Source organism: Propithecus coquereli, unplaced genomic scaffold, assembly GCF_000956105.1.
Source record: "Propithecus coquereli isolate 6110/MARCELLA unplaced genomic scaffold, Pcoq_1.0 Scaffold590, whole genome shotgun sequence".
NCBI lineage: Eukaryota > Metazoa > Chordata > Mammalia > Primates > Indriidae > Propithecus > Propithecus coquereli.
In genome coordinates, this window is record NW_012151841.1 from 673543 (window position 1) to 688714 (window position 15172).

At 51.1% G+C, this 15172-nt stretch overlaps 2 protein-coding genes across 3 annotated transcripts in view; one reads left to right on the forward strand and one right to left on the reverse strand.

Moving 5' to 3' along the window:
* Positions 1–470, forward strand: part of SAMHD1 (SAM domain and HD domain 1) — a 90770-nt gene extending 90300 nt beyond the window's left edge. Inside the window, exon 15 of the mRNA XM_012658941.1 lies at positions 248–470. Within this exon, the coding sequence (XP_012514395.1) occupies positions 248–382 (135 nt within the window). The 3' untranslated portion in view covers positions 383–470. The remainder of the gene's footprint in view (positions 1–247) is intronic.
* Positions 471–3679: 3209 nt separating this feature from the next.
* TLDC2 (TBC/LysM-associated domain containing 2) lies at positions 3680–14524 on the reverse strand. 2 transcript variants are annotated; one of them, XM_012658948.1, is made up of 6 exons: positions 14466–14524; positions 12994–13161; positions 12150–12302; positions 10810–10905; positions 5052–5125; positions 3680–4117 (listed from the first exon to the last, which is right to left on the reverse strand). In XM_012658948.1, the coding sequence occupies exons 1-6, from the start codon at positions 14496–14498 to the stop codon at positions 3982–3984; spliced, it is 660 nt and encodes a 219-aa protein (XP_012514402.1). In that variant the 5' UTR covers positions 14499–14524; the 3' UTR covers positions 3680–3981. The 2 variants fall into 2 exon arrangements, with proteins under 2 accessions (XP_012514402.1, XP_012514403.1); XM_012658949.1 differs by lacking the exon at positions 10810–10905 and having other exon boundaries at positions 14466–14498.
* Between the last annotated feature and the right edge of the window lie 648 nt (positions 14525–15172).

The window sequence follows — 15172 nt, forward strand, 5'->3', positions numbered from 1 at the left end:
ACAACTAAAAATATATAGAAAAAATTAGCCGGGCATGGTGGCGCATGCCTGTAGTCCCAGCTACTCGGGAGGCTGAGGCAGGAGGATCACTTGAACCCAGGAGTTTGAGGCTGCTGTGAGCTAGGATGATGCCACGGCACTCTAGCCCCGGCAACACAGTGAGACTCTGTCTCAAAAAAAAAAAAAGAAGTAAAATGATGAAAACTGGCTTTTCTCTGTTTCCTGTTTTTCTCTCTATTCTTAATAGGATGGCGATGTTGTAGCCCCACTTATAACACCTCGAAAGCGGGAGTGGAATGCCTTGCTTTCAGCCCAAAATCCAGCTCGTACCGGAGAAGCATTCAAAGCCAGAGTCCAGCTTTTTAAGGATGGTTCAGTGTAAATGGCTGCAATCGGTTGATTGAAAAATACCCTCCCCCAACACAATTAATATAGGGACTTTAATCATAGAGTTCCACAAATTTAATGACAACTAGTGATTTTTATATTACATTTTGAATGTATACACATGCTGTAGCTAAGTAATTTTTACTCAAACAAAAAGGTATTAGGCAAATCTTGCTATACATGCTATGAAAACTATTACCTTGCCTATTTTTAATATTAATTAAAGCCTTTCTCCTTTAATAGTCTATTTTCTTAGAATAAGAACTCTCTTATCTACTCTGAACTCTTGATTTTATGTTTTTTTTTAAGAGACAGGATCTTGCTGTTTTACCCAGACTGGACTGGAACTATTGGGCTCAAGCGATCCTCCTATCTCAGCCTCTGGAGTAGCTGGGACTACAGGTGCACACCACCACACCCAGCTCACTCTGAACTTTTATGACAGATGATTGTTGTGTTTTTGTTTTTTTAATTTAGAAATGAGACAAATTAGAATTAGAAGTTGGGATTGTCATGGACAGACATGGTTAAAAAACAAAACATAAAATCCTATCCCCCTAAGGAGGTACCTTTCACCCCAAATTTGAAGATAGTTCTCCTCAAGTGATCTAAATATTTAATCTAAATAAATGAAAGACACTTCTCCTCACCCTTCTAACGCCCTATAAGCTGCCAGGTTGGGGTAAATAGCAGGAGATGAGGGCCAGGAGTGGGCTCCAATACTTTGGTGAGAGGTCTGATTAAGTTTTTGGGACAGTCTGAGGACTCTGGCCTCTCTTTTTTTCTTTTTTTAATTTTTAAGAAAAAATTTTACTTATTTATACTTTTAGAGACAAGACCTCGCTCTGTTGCCTAGGCTGGAGTGTAGTGTGGTGATCATAGCTCACTGCAGCCTTGAACTCCTGGGCTCAAGCGATCTTCCCACCTCAGTCTCCCAAGTAGCTGGGACTACAGGCACACACCACCACACCTGGCTAATTTTTAAATTTTCTGTAGAGATGAGGTCTCACTATGTTACCCAATCTGGTCTCAAACTCGTGGCCTCAAACTCCTGGCCTCAAGCAGTCCTCCTGCCTTGGCCTCCCAAAGTGCTGGGGTTACAGTCATAAGCCACCATGCCCGGCCTGGCCTCTGGCCCGCAGCCTCTGGCCTCTGGCCTCCTCTTAAGCGGATCATCAAACCACCTTTTGGGAGATCCCTGCCCCCAGTGGCAGAGGAACCCCTTAAACCAGGCTGTTTTCTGAGTCAGTTGCAGCTTCAGACCTGGGCAGTTTCTTTCCCTCCTTAATACTCAGTGCCCTAGTCCCAAGGGCTTTCCAGCTGCCCAGCCTGGAGAAGGCCTCTCCGCTGACCTGCTCTCCCAGTCTCCCTGGTGAGCTGGTCAGAAATCATCACAGGAACCGTACTCAGAGATAGGACTTTGTTTTTGTTGGTTCAGTGCAATTTTACAGCTTGTAGAGCAAAGACCACACTGCCTATGCTGAGACTATTGACTACCCAGCAGATTCCAGGTTCCCCTATGTAACTATTTTCCCAGCAGTGGAGTGGGCACCACCGTGGCTGAGCAGTATTCCTGTGCCCAGAGCACCACCACCCCCATTCCCAGTTCTACAGCAGTTCACCAGGAACAAAGTCTGCAGTTAGAGCCAAGGCTGGTGGTAACCAGAGGGTGCTGAAGATGCAGGCCAGTGGGGATGGAAGCCACGAGCCCTAACATCTATGCTCTGGTACTCCCTTGACAGCAGCCTCCCTGGCGGACTGGGAGTGAGGTGGCAGCCACAGCAAGAAGCGGGGACTCAGTCTGGCAGATTACCCAGCAGTCTTAGAAGTATTGTCACTTTCCACTGTACAACCAGGTTCTGTTCCATCCACACTAGGCTAAAGAGTATTTGCAGTGTCTGCCACCCTGTATTATCTATCACCTCCGTCCACCCATCCGTCCATCAGTAGATAACAAGGGTTGACTATAATTCATGGGAGAATAGTTAAAACCCTTTTCTCTCACTCCCACCACGATGCTGTACGTGTGGGGACGTGTTCACATGTGGGCTCATAACGCACAAGTGAGGTCAACCATGGTATTAGGTCATACTTAGCCTAGGTGCCTCTAAAACATTCAGGGGAGAAAACTGGGTCTCAGACATTGGGTGCCCAGACCTAAGGTCAAGAATGTAATATTCTTCTGCTAAGATTATTTTACCTCTAAATCATTGTGGTTTACTCTGGAATTATGTAGTCCTAATCTTGTATCATTGTGCTGTCTGATGAATAACTTGACTGTATTGTGTTTGCTTCTCTGGTACCTATAACGCAGCTACACTTTGTGTTCTTGCAACTGTTGTAATTATGAGAACCACGTGCCATTTACAAGGTTGTTTTTCTTAAGAAACATCTTCACTATTTGTATAAAAATGGAAATTTTAACAGCTTAGCCTCTAGAGAGTTACTGAACATTGTCACCTTGAGAATGTTAATAGAACTGCAAGTTAAAATGACCGGTTACTTCAGTTGGGTGAGGGAAGCAGCTGCAATAAAGCCTCGTGAATGTCTCCACCTGGAAACCACAGGTGTGCTCCTTAACCGCTTCCTCGCAGTCGCCTGCCCGGTTTTGACCCTTCTGTGCAAAGGAAACACGTTTTGTGTGGGAATCCCATGTCCCTTAGTACCTCAGCACTATCCTGGGTCTATGAGAAGGGGAGGCATTTAACAGGATCCATGATATTCAGTTTTCCTCATTCATCAGCTGGCAAGCAACAGCATAGTAAAGAATCTTTCCCTTCTGGCAGCAGGCAGCCACTAGCAGGGGAAGGGACGTGGGTTTTTCTTAGTTCTCCGAGTCCCTGTTGTACTGGAAAACAGACTTTCCTCTCTTTTTAACCTCCCTGAGGTTCCTGCCTACAAAGGTTTCCACTTCTTTGTCCAAATGTGCATATTATTCGTTTGCTGTTTCATATCTTCCTCCTGAAATAGCAGATTTACAAGCACCTGGGACACTAGTGACAGATAAAAAGCCATCCATGTTCTTGAATAGGCAATAGGGCAGGAGAAGGAACGATGCTACTAGAGTCTTTATTAGTTTCACTGGTCGAGCCCAGGTTTCTGGTTTGACAATATTCTTTAAATTAAAATAATTTCCACGCATACAGATTACAATCCCCTTTTTGTAAGAGAATACATATGTGCAATCTCCATGGAAAATTGTTGGGAAGGAGATACATGAAAATATTAGGGGTTGGGGGGCTGAATTTTAGGTAATTATGAAATCTTTTTTATGTCTTCTGGTTTCCTACAGTAAACATATGTAAGTTGTAGAACTTCTACAAAGATAATTTTCATGAGAGACTGTGCTGCTTGGGTAAGGTGTAAGCATCTTTCACTCCTTCAGAGTCACGTCTGCAAGAAAGCAGTGCCTGCCCCATCCCTGTCTTGGGTCCCCAGGCCACAAGGAGGATGGCCAGTGGCCACAGCCAACACTAGGGCGCTTTACCATCCGTGTTTCCAGCAGCATGGCAGCCCTGTGTGAGGAAGGCCTGGACGGCGTCTGCGAGCAGCGCTGAGTACCTGTTGCCACAGGAAGCTGCCTGCCACAGGGCATCAGCTCAGGACCCAGGCCTCCAGCTCCTTGATGCAGAACTGCTCCTGCCGGGCCAGCACCTCATTGTTGAAGGTTGCACAAGGGTAGCTTCCTCCGTGATACAAGTCTCCGTCCAACCACAGCCCAAACTGGCCACTAAAGAGAAGAGGAACATCTTGGTGTGGCTCCCTCCTGCATGCTGAAACCTTTAGGGTCTACCCCTGTTGTTAGCTCTTGGCCACACCATGACTGCAGCCCAGTTTTGCCTGTGTTACATCTCCCCTGAAACCGATGTATCCTGAATTGTTAGACTCAGCACATTGTTCCCCATGGCATTGAGAGCATTTTTTTAAAACAGTGATTTTAATAAATACAGTGTGCAACCACTGCCACAAGCCTGTGTTAGAACACTTGGAACATTTTTAAGATGGCAGTGCTTAACCAGAGGAGTATGAATTCTGAGAGCCCAGAATTCTTCAGAGAGCATCCATTCTAATCCCCTCATTTGACAGAAAACCTAGGCTGGAGCCAGGAAGTGAATGACTGCAAATCAGCAATAGCCGATGTGTTCTGTGCCAAGCTGCCCCTCAATGGAGGCTTTTCAGGCAGTTGGAGAGCAGAGAATTTGCCTGGTACTAATCAAGCAATGCTTTCATCTTCGCCTCAGGGTAAGATTTACTCCCCCTGAATTTGAAGGTCACACCAGGGTGAGAACACCCTTTTTTTTCCTGTCCCGCCCCACCCCCTGGCTCACACAGGCTCCTCCAATGATTTATGTCCCCTAGAATTACTGGACTGACTGGCAAATTGAGGCATACCCCTCTCTTGACTCTAGCCTCATCCAACCATGCGGAGTGCCATTCCCAAGGTTACATAAAATCAGACTAAGCTCTTCGGTGGGAGCTTCCATGCATCCTTCCTCAATATTGGCATTGAGGGGGTGGGCTGGAGGGCTGGGCAATGAAGGGAAGGGCCTGAAAGTTAACCACCAGCCTCTGTTTTGTCTGGGGCAGCCGAGCCCAGCAGCTCAGCCGGGAGACAGGGACCAGACCTTCCCTCCCCGAAGACTTGGGAGGACAGAGACACGCACCTGCCGCTGCCCATCATCAGTGAATCCAGGTCTCCTTTCACAAAGAAAGAGTTGCTTCCTGTCCACTTAAAGACCTGGGGCGATAGGAAAAGGCTCGGGTTACTGGGCGAGTCCTGCCCTTGCAGTTTGACTCCACACCACTGGGTGGCAGTGTCGTGGAGGGAATGGCAGCCAGGCCCCTGCAGGAGATGCTCAGGGCTCTTGAGGTTTCTTTGACTAGTCAGTCTCAGAGTCCACCACCTTATGCCCTCCAGTTTGAATTCCCACAGCCTAGAAGTCACTTCGTTCTAGGAATAGAACAAAAACCTCTGAGGCTTCCTGCTCCCAGAATTGGAGAGGAGGGAAGCAGTCCAGGTCAGGAGCTGCCACTGATACTGCCATTAACTAATCCATCATTGTCTCTCACTGGAGGCAACCTGGCGTTGCCTCACAGCCAGTTCCTCAGCAAGTCCTGCGGCTCTGGAGATGTGCCCTGGCTGCCACCATCTCTGCCCCGTCCATCTCCACTCTTGCCCACCCAGTTCAGGCCACATTCACCCCTTGCCTGGATCAGAGCCTCCCAAGTGGTCTGCCCGCTTCCCCTGTCTGCTGCCCATACTCATCTCCACGCTGCAATCCAACTGATTTGTTCAAAATGCCTATCAGGCTGAGTGCAGTGTTTCACGCCTGTAACCCTAGCACTTTGGGAGGCCGAGGCGGGAAGATTGCTTGAGGCCAGGAGTTCAAGACCAGCCTGGACAACATAGTGAGACACCCATCTCTACAAAAAATAGAAAAATTAGCTGGGCGCAGTGGTGTGTGCCTGCAGTCCCAGCTACTTCGGAGATTGAGGTGGGAGGATCACTTGAGCCTGGGAGTGTGAGGTTGTAGTGAGCTGTGACAACCCCACTGCACTCTAGTCCAGGTGACAGAGAAAGGCCCTGTCTCAAAAAAAAAAAAATCTAAATCAGATATTGTCACTCCTCTGCCTAAAGTCCTCCAATGGATTCTCAGTGCAAGGGGGATAAAAGTCAACTCCCTACTATGGCAGAAAGCATGGCCTGCTCTGACGCCTGATTTTTTCTCTGATCTCTTCTCCCCCTTATTGACTGCATGTCAGCTACACTGGTCTTTCTGTCCCTGGAACACCCAAAGCTCATCCTGCCTTAGGACCTTCACACTTGCTGATCCCTCTGTCCAGAATGCTCTTCCCCCAGATCCCCAAAGGACTCACTTCTCATCTTTCAGCCCAAATGTCATCGCAGAGAAATGTCCTGGACGTCCCCATACAAAGTGGCCCTTCATCCCAGACCCTGTTTTATTTCCCGCAGCATTTACCGCTCTTTGAGATGATTCTATTCCTGTGTCGATGTGCCACTGTCTGCCCCACTAACAGGTTAGTCCCATGTGGCCTGTCTTGATTCCTGGCTTTATTCCTGGTACATGGTATAAATGTCTGATGAATGAATAAATTATCCAAGAGTCAAATTGGGCAATAAAAGGATATTTAAAGGCCCACAAAAGGATAGCATATTATTGCCTTAATTAGTTGCCGGAAATGCTGTGAGCAACCATAGAGTTTTTAGCAAGAAAATGCACTAATAAAAGGTAAGTCCTGGGCTCAGGAAGGATGAGATAATATTAACAAGTGACCACAAGAAGACAGAGCATTCTGCTCCTCCTCTACTTTCTTCAAGGACATGACCTTCAGACTTGAAGGAGTAAGATAAACGTTGCTATGGAAGAAATTAAGACCAAGTTCATGGTGCTGCTTGGAATCAAGATCAAGGAACCACTGGGAATTCATGAAGAATTCAAGAAGTGCCAGAGACCAAAGATAGACAAGAATTAACTGGTTTTTAAAAAGATGGGATTCCATAATAACAGGGTAGAAAGGCAGATAGCAACCCCCTGAAAACGTCATTCATTTCATTCAACAGTTTATTTTTCTTTTTTAACATTTATGCACTAGACACACTATTTTTAGGCACTGGGTAGAATGGTGAGCACAATAGACAAAGATCTCTGCCTCACGGAAGAGAAGGGATGTGTAAAAGGGCAGTAAGGATTTCCAGGGGATGGGCGTTGTCATTTTAGATCAGGTCGTCAGGGAAGGTCTCACTGAGATGGTGACATTAGAACAGAGATGGAGGTGAGAACTGAGCCATGCAGAGACCCAGTGGAAGAGCATTCTAGGCAGAACAGCATGTGCAAAGGCCCTGAGGCAGGAGCGGGCCTGCATGCTTGAGGACTACTCAGAGGCCAGTGTGGCTGGAGCAAAGTGAGAGAAAAGAAAAGTAGGAAGAAATGACATCAGAAAGAGGCCAAAAGGTGTAGGGACTTGTAGGTCATTGTATGGACTTTGGCTTTTCTCCCAGTGAGAAAGGAAGCCAAGGAGTGACATGCTCTGACTTACCTCTCAAAAGGATCACTCCAGCTACTGTGCTGACGGAAGGTGGAAGCAGGGAGACCCTTTAGGACAGCAGTCCCCAACCTTTTTGTCACCAGGGACTGGTTTCATGGAAGACAATTTTTCCACGGCCAGGGTCAGGGAGCGGGTAAGGCGCAGCTCAGTGATGCGAGCAATGGGGAGCGGCTGTAAATACAGATGAAGTTTCGCCTCGCTTGCCTGCTGCTCACCTCCTGCTGTACGGCCCGCCAGCTCCTGAGTTTCATGGAAGACAATTTTTCCTTGGACGGGGCTTGGGGGGACAGCAGAACTCTGCAGCCCAGTCCCTCACAGGCCACAGACCGGGACTGGTCCGCAGCCCGGGGGTTGGGGACTGCAGCTTTAGGAGGCCATAGCAGGAACAAGTAATGATGGTGGCTTGAACCAGGATGGCAGCAAAGGACAGAGAAGTGGCGGATTCTGGATATGGGTAGAAGGCAGGATTCGCTGACAGCTCAGGTTGGGGGTTGCGAGAGAAAGAGAAGAGTTAAAGAAGACCCAAGATTTTTGGTCTCAGCAGCAGGAGAGGTGGAGATGCCAGTCGCTTTGACGGGGGAGACAGCAGGAGGAGTGGGTTCTGTGGCAGAGAGACGGGAGCTCGGTTTTGGACATGCTAGGCTGGAAATGCCATGTTTGAGATCCTAGTGGAGATTCCAGGTAGGAGTTGGACGTATGTGAGTTTGGAGTCCAGGAAAGGGGCCTTCAGCATATGTGCGGCACAAGAAGCTCTGAGAAGGAACAAGACCACAAATGAGGGTAGTTAGAGAAGAGACGAGAACTAAAACGTGAGCTCTGACATTAAAAGTTTGGGGAGATGAGGAGGAACTAGCAGAAGATTCTGACAAGGAGTTGTCAGTGCAGTGGGAGGAACATTCTAGAACGTCAGAATTCTGATATGGGAACGCAGGAAGGCAAGCGGTGATAACTAGTGTCTAGCATTGATTCAGCATAACTGACCCCTCTCCTGTTTCCTGGGAAGATGGACGGAGGCATTCTGGGTGGTGGAGGCAGGGCGCAGACATGGAGTGTTTTGCCTTTAGCAAGGCAGTCGTGGCTCCTTGTGACCAGGTGATTGCGCGAGTGCATGCGTCTGCAGTCAGTCTGTGCACTGCAGTGGAGATCTCTGATAGCAAACAAAAGCACTCAGAACTAGTTCTTCATCCCTTGAACAAAATGTGAACAAGTATTTCTTGAGGGAGTGCCACGCCAATGCAGAGGGAGATGCCCTACCTCACACACTCTCACCCCCACTCATTCATCTTTTTGGGTTCCTAAATGTAACTTCCTCTTCTCTCCATTTTCTGCGCTGTTGCACATGCTCCAAGAAGACCCCTACACCCTCCATCACCTGGTGATCTTCTATTTGTCCATCAAGATCTAGCTCAAGAAGCTCCTCCTCCAGGGAGTCTCCCTTGATTTCCCCATCCCCATTTGACACAGGTGTTCGTCCTCTGCGCTTCTTTCACAGCACTTACTACTCTATGTTGTGATCATCTCTTCTCTCCCAGCCAGGCAGCATCCCAAGCCAGGGACCCTCTGTGGTTTAGAGAAGTAGCAGAGCGCTGCGGCCGAGTTCAGACTCCAGGGCCTATTTCATCCTCACTTAGCTGTGTGAGCTTGGGCACATTCCTCAGCCTCTGTGCCTTGGTTTCCCCATCTGTAAGATGGGGATGGTAATAGCATGTACCTCATAGGATTATTGTGATGACTAAATGCACCAGTTTGTGAAAGTCCAAGAACAGCACCTGGCAGGCAGTACACTGGTACCCGTTAGCTGCTATTACTATTCTTTCTTTCTTTTTTTTTGAGACAGAGTCTAGCTCTGTCACCTGGGCTAGAGTGCCATGGAGTCATCATAGCTCATTGCAGCCTCAATTCCTGGGCTCAAGCGATCCTCCTGCCTCAACCTCCCGAGGAGCTGGGACTACAGGTGCGCACCACCATGTCCAGCTAATTTTTTCTATTTTTAGTAGAGACGGGGTCTTGCTTTTGCCCAGGCTGGTCTTGAACTCCTGGCCTCAAGTGATCCTCCCGCCTCGGCCTCCCAGAGTGCTAGGATTACCACCGTAAGCCACCTCGCCTGGCCTAGCTGCTATTATTTTTATTAGTAGTGAATGTAGTATGCTTCATGCCAAGCATGTAGCACTCAGTTTTATTCAATAAATAACCCGGAAGCAGAAAATCTTTGGATGGAAGGCATTTGGGACTCTTATTCTCCTTCCTCCTTCAAAAGCCCCAGCCCCTTGGCAGCCCGTGCCATCTGACCATACCAGTCACCATGTGCCTGTCACTCCCGGTCTCCTCGCCACCACTCACCGGAGACTTGGCTCTGACTCAGCCCCGCCCCCCGCTCCCTGGTGACCGTCACCATCCGCTCGGCCCCGTCCAGCCCCTGCCCCCCAGCTCCCTTCCTCTTCGCCCCAGTGCGTTTTCAGCCACTGTCGCCCACGGTCACGTCCGGGAACTTGTCCTCGCCAGGGACGGGTGGGGCTCCTGCGCGGTCTGTTTCAAAGGCCCCTCTTTGCTACCGCATCCCGTCTCCGGCACAGCATTCAGCTGCTGTCACTGCTCCGAGTCTTTGGCCTCAAGGAGACCCCTCGTCCGCTGAGTCCATCTTTGCCTCGGCGTCCCTCCGTCGCCCCAGCTCCCCTGCCCTCCGCGCCCGGTCTGGGTTCTGTTGTCCGCTTTGTGTTTTCGCCCTTCCGCTTCCTTCCCCCGCTCTGCCTCTGTGGAACCGGTCCGGCAGAAGCCCCGTCCCGGCCGAGCCTCCCGTGCTCCCTCCGCAGGCCTGCGCCGCGGCGCGCACGTCCCGGAGCAAACGCCTTCGGACCCACAGCCCCATCCGCCAACCGACCCGGCCCCGCTGTCCTCCGGCCGGCCTCGCTTTCTCCGGTAGGCCTCTCCGCCCACGCTGCAGGGACGCTCTGACACCTCCCCCTGCAGCTGTTGGACCCCCTCCTTCCTCGTCTCAGCTCCGACCTCACCCACACTTCCGAAGAAGCCCCTGGATGTGTCCACTTTCATTGCGCTACCACCACGCCCCAGGTCTACCTACGCTTGGACCCATTTGTCTGCCTGCCCCTTCCTGGGAAGACAGCCCCCTCTCAGCCAGGCGGTGGTGGCCAGAGATCTACTGAGCATTTATTTTAAACGAAGACAGGCAGGCCTAGGTGGATGCTCTGACCACCACTGCCCTGCTGCATACCCCCTGTGGAAAGATGGCGGGACGATTGGCAGCCCGGCATGGAGGGTGGAGCTGGGGGCCACTGGGACCCCAGGAGCTTTGTCCTGCCGTAGACCCCACCCCCCATGGAAGGTTGGGAACATCACCTTCAGCTGTGGGGAGAAGGAGAAGAGGAATGTCTCGCCGGTACCATAGAAGCCTTTGCTGAGTCGGATAGCTGAGGAGGAGAAGGCTCCAAAGGTCTGGAAAGCAGAACTTGTGGTTTGCAGCTGGAAAGGAGTTGGGAGTCCTCTGGCAACCCCGTTCTCCAGTCTCAGTAAAGTAGGCTCATCCTAGAGGGGCGCCTGGGAAGCGGGGCAGAGCTGGGGGAAGGGGCCTCCATGCTCCATCGGCGGGAACCCTTACGTCCCCTCTGCAAGGAGGGGCTCTTGTTGGCTTCCTCCTCCGCATGGTCAGGACCCGCCTACTTTTTCTTAAATGTGCTTATTTTACACAAGAAATCCTTCTGGAAAAATCAGAATGTATAGGCAAGCAGAAAGAGAAAGATAAAGCCATCCCCAAACCCCCTTTCTTCCTTCCCAAGGTAACTACTCTTAATGTTTCCGTGCATTTCCTTCCGCATCAGTCTGATACCAGCGCACGTATTTTACGCAAAGCCGAGGGCCTGTATCATGCAGCTGATTTGTCCCTGCTTTAAAAAGAAAAACTTAAGACTTATAACAGCTTTCGTTCTACATCATGTTTCTCACCTGCCCAATATTTTGCTATATGGAGCGACCATAATTGCCTTAGCCATTGTCCTCTTGTGAGATAATTAGGTGGACAATGACTTTTCACTCAATGCTGAGTGGCAGAGGCAGGCTCGATCCCTGGGAGGCAGCTAGGAGTATTAGGGTTTTGCCTTAATATTAGGAGAAACTTCCTCATGGTCAGCAACGTTCTTCTATGCAAGGGGCTCCATCTGGAAGGAGTGAGCTTCATGCCCTTCAGGTGGGAAGTCCTTCCATCAGCATTTTGAGGAAGGAGCTCCTGCCCAAGTGGGGGTCCTCCAGGACCCCAAGCTCTCTCCCAGCTCTAGTACATTCCTTCCTAAGAAGAGCATTTGAAACCAGCTTCCAATCCCACTTCCCTTCTGTATGGAGAGGCTGCCTGAAATTCCGCCATTAGGGAGACCAGACGGACTTCAGGCATTGCTGTCTCAAGGTTCCTCTTGTAAATGCAACCGTTTCTGGGTTGGTCCTACTCTCTCTATCCCACGTCTAACCTGGCACGTAGAAGGTGCTTCGTTCGTACACTTGTGTTGAACAAATAGATGCAGGAATGGGTCTGAGTGGGATGAGTGGCAAGGCCTCAACACCGTCATGTGTGCATCACGGGTGACTCAGTCTGTCACCTCTGCCTTCTCCCTGAGGCTGCCCTGGGGCAGGGCCCACCGGTGCCTGGAGGGGAGCCCCCAGAGCCTCAGGGGGGCCCCAGCCTCACTCACCTGCCCGTCCTGGTCCTGCAGCACCAGCAGTGCCGGCCCGCTGTGGCCCTCCATCCGCCGGTACAGGCTCCGCAGGCTGAAGCCGTCCCTCGACGTGCAGAAGACTAGACTCCAGGGATGTCCACTGACTCTCGGGGGGAGGTGGAAGCTGAGCTGGGGACAGGGCTGGAGGTGAGTGAGGGACTCCTCCTCCTCCCGCCCACAACCTTGGGGACCCAGAGGGCTGGGGTTGAACAGCCACCACTCATCCAGGCATGGTGCTTTGCAGGTTATAGGGCAGTTTGCTGTTTCTAGGGATTTTCATGCCCATGAGCAAAAGCCCTATGGAGATAGGGGTGATTATTCCCATTTTACAGATAAGGAAACCGAGGCTCAGGGAGGTGGAGCAACTTGCTCAAAGCCCACACAGGGAGTAAGTGGCAGAGCCGGGATTTGAACCCAGGGCAGCACTCTCGCAAGACCCTCTCCCCTTGGTCACCCTGGCCCCCAGGGGCCAGAGAACAGAAGAGATGCTGAGCCCCTCCTCCTCACCCCCATCTCATCCTCCTGCCGGCACCAGCTTTGGCTTCCGTTCCTGAGGGCTGGTTCTATACAAGAATTAGCTTCTTTCATGATGTCCTTAATCTCCTGGCCCAGTGAAGAGGGTGGTGCTAGGACCATGGATCATTTACAAGAAAGGAAGGGAAAGCCCAAAGAGAAGAAACGGTTTGCCCGAGGTCATGCAGTGAGCTGGACACAGAGCAGGAGTGACCCCTGGAGCCCCTGGGGGCGGCTGGTGTAGGGCAGGAGGGTGGGACCCTTAGGCTCAGGGCGGAACTCCTTGAGCCACAGGCAATGCCCGAACCTGCCTGATCTCTGAGGCGCCCAGAACCTGGCTGGCTGCTGTCAGCTGGGGCTCCGGGGGGTCTTCAGCAGCAGAAGCTGGGGCTGGGGCTGCTTCCTCCTCTTCCTCCTCTTCCTCCTCCTCTTCCTCACCCTCCTCCCCAGACAGAGCAGCCTCCACCTGGCTGGGCTGTGAAGACACAAAGAGGCCTGGTGGGTTGAGGGACAGAAGCTCCAGCTTCCACCATCTTCTAAGCCTGAGAGCCCCCTTGGCTGTCTCCTCACCCCTGCCCAGGCCCCTGCAACCCCCAGCCCAGCCCATGGTAGCCGGGAAATTTCCACAACAGACAGGACTCTGCCCCTACCGCCAGCCTGCTTCCTCCCTGGCCCCTGCCGGCTGAGGGCCAGCACGCACACCCCTGCACACCGTGCTGCTCAGATGCGACCGTGGGCCCTGCGGTCTGTCTGCCTGTTTGCTCTGGATCTAGGGTGGGTGCCAGGGATCAAGTTCTAAGCTTGGGAGCAGAGGAGAAGCGCAGGTGGCAGCCCAGCCCTGGGAGCTGCAGTGGTGTGTCTTTGTGCATGAAATAATGACAGTATCAACAATATTGACAATGATAAGGGCTGACGTTGATACAGCACACACTTGACCAGGCTGGAATTGAGTGTTGGCTGTGTAAGATCTCTTTGAATTTTCCCAAGAATACTAAGAAGAATGTGCGTCTTAATCATCATCGGTTTACAAAAGAAGAAAATGAAGCCCAGAGGCTTGCCTGTCAGCCAGCAAAATGAGGCACGTCATCACACATGAGATAACATATGTAGGTTCATGTAAAATGTGCGTCTTTCCATGTGAATTGTGGCTGGCTTAAGATAGAGTTGTGTAGGCAGTGTGAGAAGGTACGGAGTATAAATTTGTGTGTTTACATGTCAGTGTGTGAGTCGGGATTGCGCAAATACATGTGTGTATCAGTGGGCATGTGTGCTGGTATATTCATTCATTCATTCATTCAACCGAGCTGCCACTGTGTACATAGTGTGTGTCTAAGTGTGTGAGCATGTGTGTGTGTACTTGTGCGTGTGCCTGTACGTAGTGGCTTTGGGGCTTTTATAGGAAGGAGACCTCTTAGAGGCTGACAGATGGACAGGAGCCCTCTCCTGCCCTCCTCTGTTCCCCAGGCCCAGGCCTAAGGAGGGGCCTAGCTGCATGGGCTCTGGACAGAACTCCGTCTGGCACCCAGTCCCAGGAAGAAAGGACAGAGACAGTGGTCTGTCCCACTTGAGGGTTTCAGGACCATGTGGCATGGGGCCAAGGTCCTGGGTTCCTGAGTCAGTCCTCACTCCAAACCCCAGGCCAGCTAGGGAGGGACTTGAGAGGGGGACAAGTCACCTGCCTGCATCCAACCCTAGCCCAGGCCCCCTCATGCCAGAGATCTCACCTTCCCCTCCTTCCCGACCTAACCCACAGCCTGAGCCGGACCCCCGACCCCTTACCAGCCGCATGTAACGCCAGCGGAGGCCCTTCATTCTCCTGTCCTGTCCCAGCGGGGGCAGTGAGTCCGTGGCCCTGCCAGGGGAGGAAGTGCTGATAAGTGAGGCCTAGAGATGAGAGGGAGAGGCCTGGGCACACCCAGCTAGCTCCTGCCCACCCAGCTGCCCTTTGTTCCCTCTCACCTGTCACTCCCAGGCTGAGCTACTACTGGGTGGGTCTTTGAGCAACTTGGCATTCAAGGCCTCACCTGCAGTTAGCGTCTAATGCATGTTAGCCACACATAAGAAATTCTGGTTGTGGCTCCCCCCCCACCTACTTCCCTCCGGCAGCCTGGCCTGGGGACTATGGGCCTTTGGGCAGATGCCTAAGGCCCAGGCTGGGTGTCTGGGGCCTCTGGTTCCCTGTAGGACTGACCTTGGATAAGCCCATTTGCACCCCTGGCCTCAGTTTCCCCACATGCAACACGTAACATGTTGGACCAGATAATCTCAGAAGCTCTCACAGGACTGACAGTCTGTAGTTCAGGTCCCTCCCAAAGCCAATGAGTGCGTTGGAACAGAAGCTCGAGACCATATGCCTAGACGAAAAGAAGAAATCTTTTTTAAAAAGCCTTTTTTCTAATTAAAAAGTAATTGTTATTGTAGAAAATTTGGGGAATCCAGAAAAGAATAAAGAAGAATATAAAAATTTTCATAATTCCATTTTATAG